Source organism: Corylus avellana, chromosome ca5 (assembly GCF_901000735.1).
Source record: "Corylus avellana chromosome ca5, CavTom2PMs-1.0".
NCBI lineage: Eukaryota > Viridiplantae > Streptophyta > Magnoliopsida > Fagales > Betulaceae > Corylus > Corylus avellana.
Window position 1 is genome coordinate 25,211,475 of NC_081545.1, and position 11,228 is coordinate 25,222,702.

The 11,228-nt window shown below is 35.2% G+C and overlaps 1 protein-coding gene across 1 annotated transcript in view; it reads right to left on the reverse strand.

The window, feature by feature from the left end:
• Positions 1 to 7,759, reverse strand: part of LOC132183317 (hypersensitive-induced response protein 4) — a 12,078-nt gene extending 4,319 nt beyond the window's left edge. Inside the window, exons 1-4 of the mRNA XM_059596726.1 lie at positions 7,502 to 7,759; positions 4,917 to 5,037; positions 4,738 to 4,829; positions 3,884 to 3,980 (exon numbers count right to left, since the gene is read on the reverse strand). Of these exons, the coding sequence (XP_059452709.1) occupies positions 3,884 to 3,980; positions 4,738 to 4,829; positions 4,917 to 5,037; positions 7,502 to 7,696 (505 nt within the window). The 5' untranslated portion in view covers positions 7,697 to 7,759. The remainder of the gene's footprint in view (positions 1 to 3,883; positions 3,981 to 4,737; positions 4,830 to 4,916; positions 5,038 to 7,501) is intronic.
• Positions 7,760 to 11,228: the final 3,469 nt, after the last annotated feature.

Genomic DNA, 11,228 nt, shown 5'->3' on the forward strand with positions numbered 1-11,228 from the left:
TGATGAAAAACTGCTAGAAAATTCAAAGAAAAACAAAAGATAGAAAGAATAGATAAACCTAGGTCATCACACCTACAATTCCTTGACATTGCACTTGAATCAGATTATATTACACAATACTCTATAGCAATCAAGCAATCTTTACTGAAAACTCTGAAATATACATTATTATTTATAAGATAGAAACTATTATATTCATATATATAGGTCTCTAACACACAAACGTAATAAGACTTAAAATACACTAGACTCTTAAAATTAATTACAGTTGAATACCATTTCGATACATGTGGTTTGAAAAATTATTAAATAGCTACCTGAGTTTTCAAAAGTGTGAATTATTTTACTTGGGTTTTACACATTTTTCGGATTACTAACTCCATTGGGCTATTAGAGAAGCAGCTTCCTTCCTTGACTTCTTTGCTCAGTCCCCTTGTTCCTTAGCGTAGTCTTGGTCCATAGTTTAAGACTTCATTCCTTATAGCCTAGTCTATATGCATAGCTGACGTGACCCCGTACCAACGCCTTTCCCTTTGTAGACGTGACTCCGTACCAACATCTTCCCATATAACTCACACATCTGTGCACAAAGCAGTGGAGGCGAAGTAACACAAATATCGTCTATTTCCATCAATCGGCCGGTGGGAGTGAGAAGTTTGGTGTTTCTTTCATCAATCATCCAAACCTACGCCTTATATCAACAAAGTGGCAAGGCTATAGGTGCCCCTACCTGTCTATAGACATTACAATTAGAATTTCAACCCCAAAATACATAAACCTTCACTCTCTGATGTTGAAGATCCCAAATTTATCCAGTAGAAGCTTAGCTTTTAAGGAAGTCCATTACTAAGAGAAGTGGTGATCCAATCTTGCTTGCTAAAACTGAGGAAGAATCCAAACCATCTTTTCTAGCCAAATCACGAATGATCACTCAACAATGAATACTAACTGAAAGCGGCCAGGAATGAGTACCCTATCTAATGCAGGCGAGTTTTACCCTTTTAGGTCAGACCCGTTTTACTTAAAAAATGATATCTTCTGATTCTGACATCGTATTAAGGAAAGAGAAACGTTAGGGTACCAAATCTTTTACCAAGAGATGGATACCAAGATGATGTGGAGCTTATTCATTGGTACCCATAGCATTTCTCTTTATTAATTGTTTTGATCATTTTCAATGAATAAGCTCCACATCATCTTGGTACCCATCTCTTAGTAAAAGATTTGAAACCCCTAGCATTTATCTTGAGAAAATTTGGTGGTGTTTGAAAGCTTATTCAGATGGCTACAATTTTGTATTTCATGAAAATTTCGTAATTCCAATGTTTACTAGGGAAAAGTTGTTTTGTATTCTTTTTACCACAAAGTGTTTTTAATTCGTTTTATTATTATTATTTTAGGGTTTCAAGTTTAGGCTCTATATAAGCCTAACATGATGGCCTTAACCATCAATTTTTGTATTTTGGATGAGTTTATCAATATGAAACACTCATTGAGTGGTTTTCTATCCTTTTTGCCTCAAATCCTTGATAGAATCTTGGTTTGAGAAGAGTTGTAATTCTATTGTTGTTTGCTATTGCAAACCCACTACGCCACTGTGCAAGTTGGTATAAGGTAGCATAATGAGTTCTCAATAGCAAACAACAATAGAATCACAACTCTTATCAAAGCAAGATTTTATCAAGGAATTGAGGCAAAAGGAATAGAAAACCAATCATTGAGTATTTCATATTGATAAACTGATCAAAATACATAAACTAACAGCTAAGGCCATCTTACTAGGCTTATATAGAGCCTAAATTCGAAACCCAAAAAAAAAAAATAAATAAATACACTTTGCGGTAAAAAGAAAACTGAGCGACAACTTTCCCCTAGTAAATGTTGAAAATACAAAATTTTCATGAAATACAAAATTGTAGCTCTCTAAATAAGCTTTCTAACGCCACCAAGTTTACTCAATCCGATGTCGGAATCAAAAGATATGATTTTTTTAAGTAAAAGAAATCTGACCAAAAACGGGTAAAACTGAGTTGCATCACTATCCCTTAGTGGAATCAAACCCATGTCTTTGACAACAAAAGATGATGTCCTAACCACTGGATAAAAGGGACGTATGACTTGAGAATGTTAGATCTTTGATCAGTTGTCGGAAAAGGAGTTCCAATGGTACTTTAGAATAAGAATAATAAGGACTAATAGAAAAATCCAAATAATAGGCCCTTTTAGCCAAATCCAGGTTTTGAGTTGACTTCTAGTTCTGGACAGATGGGAACTATTTCTTTCACCAAGAATAGGGAGATGCCCACTACAGCTAGGAATCTTGTGTGGGCAAAGAGCTTGTTGGAGGAAATGGATTTGGAGCATCGAGAGCCACCTCTAACCAGCTGAATACGAGCTCGAGAGCTTCAAGAGAGGTATCTTATGCTTGATTGGTTGGCATCTTGCCTCTGCTTTCACCTGCCGATAGTGCCCAAGCAACTCTTTCTTTATGGGGTGCCAAAAGCCCAAAGAAGACTCCTCTTCAAGAAAATGACACGAGAATCCATAGTGAAGAAATATGGAGATCTTTCTATATCAAAATATCAATTGAAAAAATCAAGGAAAAGCTTTGTTTTCAAAGAAGAGAAAGCTTTGATACCATTTCAAAAAAGAGAGAAAATAAAATGAAGAAAATCAAACTATATAAGGAATAGAACCATCCGTTGGGCCAAATAAGGTAAAACCATAGAAGACATGGTCGTTGCACATCCCCCTGATTTGGGGATGAAAAAAGTCTACACTACACCTTCAAAGGGGCCATGACACATTTATTGACCCTATGGATTTCAGGAACCACTAAAGTCTCATTTGTTTTTTGACTAGACTCAATCAATCCAGAGCCGGCATTAGAGAGAGGTCTTTGCAACCAAAGTGAGCCAAGGAGCTGAGTGACATGTCGGGATATGTTTACGGCTAGGACTACTAGGGTATCTAATCCCATTCGCTCCCCAAGCTTTCGTCTCTCAGTGTTAGTGTCGGCCTAGCAAAGTGCTTTCGCTGTTGGTGTTCTTTCCCCTTTATCTTTATATTCAAATTAGAAGTTGCAAAGATCCAGTTCCTCCTCGGCTTCACAGGCTCAGCCATTTAATTCCCAGAATCAATCGAGACCAGATCTCAATGCTAACATGGGGTTGATATGGAAGCTTGAAGGTGATGTGGCAAGTGGAGCTGATATGGTAAGTCAAGTCTGGTTTTTTTTACACATGACGTGATTTTATAGGTGATGACATGGTTAGTTGTACAGGTGCAAAAATAGTGGTTAGTATTTTGATGGAACAATGGAGGTAGTAAATTGGAAAATGTGTAAAACCCAGGTAGCATAATTCAAACTTTTGAAAACTCGAATAACTATTTGTTAAAACTGAAAATCACAAGTACCAAAATGGTGTTTAACCCAATTAATTAGAACTTAATAACTAAATAATCAGCTTTCTAATGCAAAGAAACATTAACAAAAAGAAAGAAAATCAATAGCAGCTAATGTAGCCTACAGAGAGTACCATCAGCCCCACACCAAATTTAGACCATATTAACTTTCTATAGGAGATTTCTTTAAATTACCCCTTAAGACCAGGGCAAAAAATTAAGCTTTTAATCCTGCAAGTAGCTTGCCATGTACATCACAGAATACATTTTTTTTTGATAAGTAAAATAATTGCTCACAGAATACATAATTGCTCCTTCATAAACTTTACTTAAAAATACTTGAACCTAAGACCTAAACTACTGTCCTTCCCCTTTACCTCAAAACCAAAGGTCATTGAGTTCTAAATGCTTCTACAATACGTCAGAATGAAAAAGCAAGTCCAGTTATGGTAAAAACAGCAAGAAAAATTGAGGTTACCTGCATTAATCTCATTCATTGCCTTGCGTACAGAGGGATCAGGTATTATGTCAACCATTAATATGTGCTCTATGCTAAATCCATAGGCTCCCATCACCTGATCCATAATTCAAACAAACGATGTAAAAAGTCCTAATTCATTGACACAAGGTAACATACTTCAGTTCGGAGGGTAGATAGCATAAGAAAAGATAAAACAATTTTTGTTTTTCAACCAATATGAAGCTTAATTGTTGTCACCGTGTCAAATACAACTCAAACAATTTAGGAACAACATAATAACTTGCTATTAGCCTTGAGGGGTATCAGTCCAGACCAATTGATATGGTAATCAATTCACTAAAAAGTTACGGAAACATGTAGAGGACAGTGCACAAGAGCCCAAGAGAGAGCATTTGTCTTTTCTTCCTTTTCCATTTTTCCCCCTTTTGATTAGTAAAATTAAAGAAGAAAAAACAAAACAAAGATGCCAAGGTCCCAACATTTAAGTACACAGTCAGTAAAGAACAGCATTTGTGGTTCAATGTTATATTAGTATTCTATCTTTATTCCTCATTACCTTCAATTGACTATCTCATCAACAGGATACATTCAAATACCTTTTTACCACCATTTATTACAAAATGAAAGACAACGCACCATAACATTCAATATATTACACAGCAAAAGATGTATAATGCATAATTAAGATGAAAGTATACAGTTATAGAACCGAATGAACCAAAACAATGCACAAAATAACAGGGGGAGATAAAACAGGAAAAAAAGGCCATTACGTGACAAGACATACAATTTTCATAAAAGAAGGATGACTTTAAACAGTCAATAACAATCTAACAAAAGCATCCAGTTACCTTCTCAAGTTCCTCCAGGACAGATTTAGCAACCTCACCCTTTTGTTCAAAGAGTTCATCCAACGTCATTCTTGGAACAATAGCTCGAACCACTTAAAATGAAAATGAAACACGGCATTGAGAAAGGGCAAAAGAAACAGAGAATTTATTCCATGAAAAAGATGAAACTAAGAAATTACCATCAAACACATAAGCCTGGATCTGCTCTTTGGGGTTTTGCAACTCATAGAATGCATCATCAGCATTTCTTTTGACAATTCGGTATTGAATAGAGCAAAGCAATTGTACAAAGACATTGTCCTGTAGATTCATTTGTTATTGACTCATTACTCTGATAGAGCAACAATATGTCTTTTCTTACAATATCTGAAAATCACATAAAATAGACAAAGTTCCTATACAATTTTTTAATATAATAATTTAAGAACAAGTGACTTGCCAATCGTGAACAGCAGAAAACTAATAATTATAGGTCTTTGTGCCCTAGATATATTCATGATGTCAAAGTTTTGATCATCAATAAGCTGATAATGAAACAAACATTGAGAATTTAGAAACAAAACAAGATGCTTTAGGGCATTGGAATCTAGAAACTTTTACATATTAATCTAGCAACTGTGCTTGGAGAAATCTAAGATTAGGCTAAATGGTCCAACCTGTTTACCGACAAATCGATGCCTAGATCATTACAGTTTGTATGGCTCTATTTTCAAAAACCAGTCAAATGCTGCCAACACGTTTCGTGCAACAAAAGCAGTAAGTTCTTTTTCTACCTTCAGGATTTATTGGTTTGGGTTCTAAAAAGGATAAAATTGGTAGTTTATTGCGCATTCACAGTTTAGTGGGTGCAGTTTTGAGGAAGAATTTTTCCACCGAGCTTTGTCGGTTTCAGTCAGTTGATTTGCTCCGTTTGAGTCCCAAGAGCACAGAGATGAAAATTTTAGAGAAAAAGATCTAATGGATGAGGAATGCAAATAAAAAGTTTGATTCATACTCATGTATTTCTACAGAGAAAAAGACCTCATGATCGGTGACGTGTGAGATATTGCAGATCTTGGAAGCATTGGTGCAGCGGAGCAACAGATCTCGAATTTGCAGGCGGCATCAGCAGCTGTAACCATTCATTCATTCATGCAGATCTGATGCTTGATTTTAGTACTAACAACTCATTTGTGGGCTCACTGGCAATGATGGCAGCCTTAATCGTTAGTAAGGGTTTAGAAAAATCAGCCAAAGGATCTGACATGCATTGGACGTGGAATTATTGCTAGTGTTACATAATTGGTGATCTTCTTAACCTAAATCTGGTCCTGATAATAAATATTTTACAAGGGTGATGAGAAGCATAAAAGTGACATATCCATGAAGCTTGGAGAAAATGTGAAGGAGATTAAGATAGCATCATCCTCATCCAACAAGAAGTGAGAGTGCAATAGATGCACAAAAAAGGTGGTGCGTAAAACAGAAAAAGTTAAGGAGAGTATACTGTTTTGGTTGGGGGATACAAACTGATTGGTATGTTTCTCTGTTTTTTAACCTAATAAAATTTTGTTCTCCACATGGTTACCTCAGCTGAAGCCCAGCTGTAACAAGTGACCCTGTTTGATTAAACACCAAGCAATTAGAGAAGGCCAATGCTTCCCCAATTTCAGCTTCTACATGACTTTTTTTCTAAGCCTCTACATGGTTTGAAGGGGAAACATTTTGCTCCAGACCATGGTCTGCATTTAGCCTTTCTCAAAACACATTCTCAAATGCGTACTCCTTTGTAGCTATCACTTTTGTGTTGTCGTCACCAGAATTAGGCTAAGAAGAGCACCAATGAGTGTAACAGTAGCAATATGATCAAGATAACATTGACAACCAATGCATGTCAGCTCTTGGCAAGCTGCTTTCTCCAAGCCCTTACTGATCTAATTATTCCCTATACATAAGAGACAATATCCTGCAGCTACGCCAGGTGTATTTAAAGGGATAAATACACCCTTCCAAATATTCTCAAATCCTCCCCTTCAAAATGCATCCAAACAGAGGGAAGGGCAGCCCCACCCATTGGGATAGATGCAGATGAATAATACCAGCACCAGCTGAGGTATTCACATAGAGAAACATCTTTTTTATTGGATAGGAAACAGAGAAACTAACCGATCATTCTATAGCCCCCATACCTAGACATGTCACACCCAACTTTTTTTTTTTTATATAGTCTAATATATATAAATAGAATATAGGATATTCTCATTCAACTTTTTTTCAGTCCACCTCCATTGTGCATCGAATAAAGTCTCACTTGCATCGGGATGTTAGAATCTTATTCACGTTTTCACCAAGCTTCACATGCTTCTCGTTATATATATACTCAAAAACACAATTAGGCTAAGAAGAGGACCAACGAATGAAACAACGGAAATAACCACAAACACAACATTAACGCCATGTGCATATTGCTCCACAAAATAACCTCTTTGCGAATTAATCTTACAATTTCAGTTTTAGACCAAAACTCTATAATAAATTCAATCGTCCTCTACACCACCATTGATCATCGACAAACCTCGCAATCCGGTCTAATTTCAATTTGAAAGATGCGATAAAATAACATAACATACATATATACCACATATGAAAGAGGCGCTGTTTACTCTGTTTTCAATTCCAACAAAGTTTTTAATGATTCCCGTCATATAGTTCCCTAAGAAAATAGAATTGTCAACTCTACTTGATTCCTACGAAAGAAGCGAAGCAATTGAGAGAGGAAGGAAACCTTGGTTTTGGTCTCGATGCGGACATCGAGGGAGTTGATCCTTGTGGATAGGACACCGGCGAGGCATTCGCCGGCGAAGGGGTTGAAGAAGTGGAGTCCGGGCTCAGCCAACTTCTCGAAGCGGCCCCACCTCTCCACCACCCCTATGCTCGCCTGGTCCACGCAACCACAGAATATACAGAAAGCGTTTCCCATCTCCCTCTCTCTCTCTCTCAAACTCTGTCTCTCTCTGTTTTAAAGGACGCGGGGCGGAGAAAGATTTTGTTCAGGATTTGTGATCCTATTTTTCTATATAAGTTTCTTATATTTATCCAAACCAATCAATAAATAAAAAATAAACAAAGTATTCCTTTATTTAAAAATCAAAAATAAAATATTTTAACTACAAATAAATAAACATATTTGACTAAAATAAGATTTAGGTAGTACTTAATTATAGTTTATAAAATAAATTATGAAGAAAAAAATATAATTAAATTTAAACCTTTTTTTTTTCTTTTCTTAGTTGGTAAGCTTCATATCATTGTATATAATTTGGCAATATATATTATGTTATATTATTTAAATAACGTGTGTTTGTTTTGTTATATAAGGTTGACTTTGAGTTTAATCCTTTAAATTTTTAATTTTTTACAATTCCCCTTTCTTTAACGCATATATCAAAGCCTATAGCATCAAACAATTATATCTCTTTTATATTGTTTGTTTTAGAGAAATTACCAAATTATTATCTTGTGCTTTAAGGCTTTGGCAAGCTTATCTCAGAGTTTTTATTGTTGATAATTAACTCTTGAGTGTTTTTCTGAGCGAGAAAAAAGTCTTTCCATCCAATTCCATTATAATATTGTTGACATTTAAAAAAAAAAAAAAAAAAATTGCAAAGAAAGAAAGGGTGGCCAAGCATTCCAAAAATAAGGGTCAATGTCAAGGTTACCTTAGAGCAATTTCAGTCCAAGCGCTAAAAGGTTTGATAATAGTTATATTTAGCTATTATTAGCTTCTTTTTGTCTCCAACAGAGTAATTATTCTAAAAGATTTGCTACCATAAACTTGCATTGATTGTGTAGCACCTTCTATAATTATTTTAATCATTTATCTCTCCCCTCTCTCTCTTTCTCCCTTAACAAACGATAAAAATAATAATATTTAAATAGAGTAAAGAATCGAATAGATAATCTATTAGAGTTTATATTGAAAAACTAGTAACTAAAATGGGAAAAAAAAAAGTATTTTAAGTAACTAAAATAATCACCATTACTAAAGATGCTTTTAGCTTTCAGAGTTGCTCAATCATCCCCAAAAGCCTTCAATCATTAAATGGGTGGTCAATCACCCTCTCAACGCTAAGGAAACGGGTCCTCTCCATTTCACTTGAAATTGAGAGAATTCATTTAGTATAATTAGGAGGGCATGCTATTTTAAAGCATTTTGTCCAAAAAGTAAATAGACAATATTGCCCTCCTAAATGTACGAAATAAATCATTTTTCATTTCAAGTTCCAAACCTAGGAGGGTTACAAATTACAAGAGTCAATTTTTTTTTTTTTTTTTTTTTTTTTTTTTTTTTTTTTTTTTTTAACTTGAAGTGGAGGTAGAGTAAGCGGACCGGTTCAAGTTCAACTAGACTGACTTTGAAATTTTCGAACCGGTACTGAGGTTTCAAGGAACATCTAGTCTCCACGAGGACCACGACCACGTCAAACCGATAGAAAATTTTGGCTTTGGAGATGTACGTACCATGCTTTTACTATAAGGACTCGTGGATTCGTGGTCGTTGTAGATTTTTCTTTCTTTTTTTTTTTTTTTTTTGTTCATTTTATTAATGTCACCACATTTGTATTCTTATATTTGGTCAATAGTCAAAATTATAAGGAATTAAGACATTTGTTTTGTTTATTATGATAATTTCCTAACCTAATCCCCTTCTCACGCCACCCACACAACGAAATTTCCCAAAGCTAAAAACAATTCCCAGCTCTCCATCGTGAGCTGTTTGTTTAATTATGGCCAGAGCTCTTGGCATCTTCCAAGGCAGAGTCCCACTTTCTATCAACCACCTCTATTATCTTTAAACTACTTTTCATTGTCTATTAACTATCACAAGGTGGAACATGAAAATCAGAGCAATTACATAAAACCCAATAAAAGCGATAGATCAAATCCTTCCATCGAAAAGTTTTTGGCCAAGGCCGAAACTCTTTGACACTATTATTATTTTGCAAGCAATTTATCGTGGGTACCAAAAATTGCATCAACAATATATATTGGTCTTTTCTAAGAGAAGCTAAATTCATGTACTTGGAGGGACCAACCACAGTGCCCACAAAGGATCATGTGTTCACTGTTGTCTACGTTGGAGTATCCGAATGAAACTTCCCTTTGGAACTCTTCCCGTAAATTGTTCATACAATGCCTGCTTGCCTTTTCTCATACGCGAATCATCATCACCGTCTTCGACCTTCTCTATTCCTCCCTGTTTTTGTCACCACCACTCCTTTACTCTATGTGCTACTTCAACGCGTGTGGTGTGGTGCATGCGCCACCGCTTTTTTTGTGCCTTTTTGGTTCACGAGCCCAATCTTCTGCTTCTCGCTCTCTCTGACTCTAGATCTTCATTGTTGGTTTCCTGTTTTTGCATATAGAGATCTCCAGATCTGGTTACATATCCTTTTTATGTGTTCTACAGACACCAAGATGATGCCTCCTACGGGTGCTTCGATTCGACCTCCGTTAGTGCCCCTCTTGGTGTTGTGGTTCTCATTCCAGTGTGTAACTCCAGCCTGCAATAGTTGTTCTCTTAGCTGTGTTATCTTTGGTTCGCTATTTCTAGCCACCTTCAATTTTCTTAACGTTTGTGCCAAGAATACATAAGGCCTTATTATTCATTTGACACATGCATTCTTGTTTGGTTAACATAATAATTAAGCTTGTCCAATGAGTTGAGACCCCTAGATCTAAATATGCTTTTTTCACGACGCAATGCATCACATGAGAAGTACGTAAACATGTGCAATAACACGTCCAGCCAGTGGTGGAGCCAAATAATTCATATTAGGGGTGCCGTTAAAATTTTTTTTGGCGTCCTAAAAATTTGATAATTCACGCAATATATACATCACAAAAAAATATCTATAAAAGTTCATAAATATGTGCTCAAATTGATATATTAGAAATGTAGCATGTTGACACTATATCAAAAAGGCAAAAATACCAACAACAAAAAAAGGTGTCTAAAACTGCACTTTAAGGTCTCTTAGAGATTTAAGATTTAAGATGGTGTTCATTGGGATTTGAAGTTTCGGCAATAAAATCTAACGATGTATTACTTTTCGAAATGTTGGTTTCTTTCCTTTTGAAGAATGAATCAATAGTTTTAAACTTTGACGATTCATGAACTTAAAATTTTCAAGTTAAATCACGATCATGTAAGAGACAATCAAAGTTTATAAACATTAAACAACAAAATAAACAATCGTACGGATATTAAAGTTTATTCAATCATCCAAATTAATAGTGAAATTAAATTAATGTTTATCTTAAGAGAATAACTTACATAGGAAGGTTGCACAAAAGTCACCTTTTGTGCCACCAATAAGAAGTTGACACATCAGCTAATTTCGTTAGACTTATCCTTCAAATAAAAACTCAACCACATTAGATTATATTCTAAAAAAATAAAAAATTAAAAAATTAATTTTTTTTTATTTTAAAAAAAAAAACAGATTTGA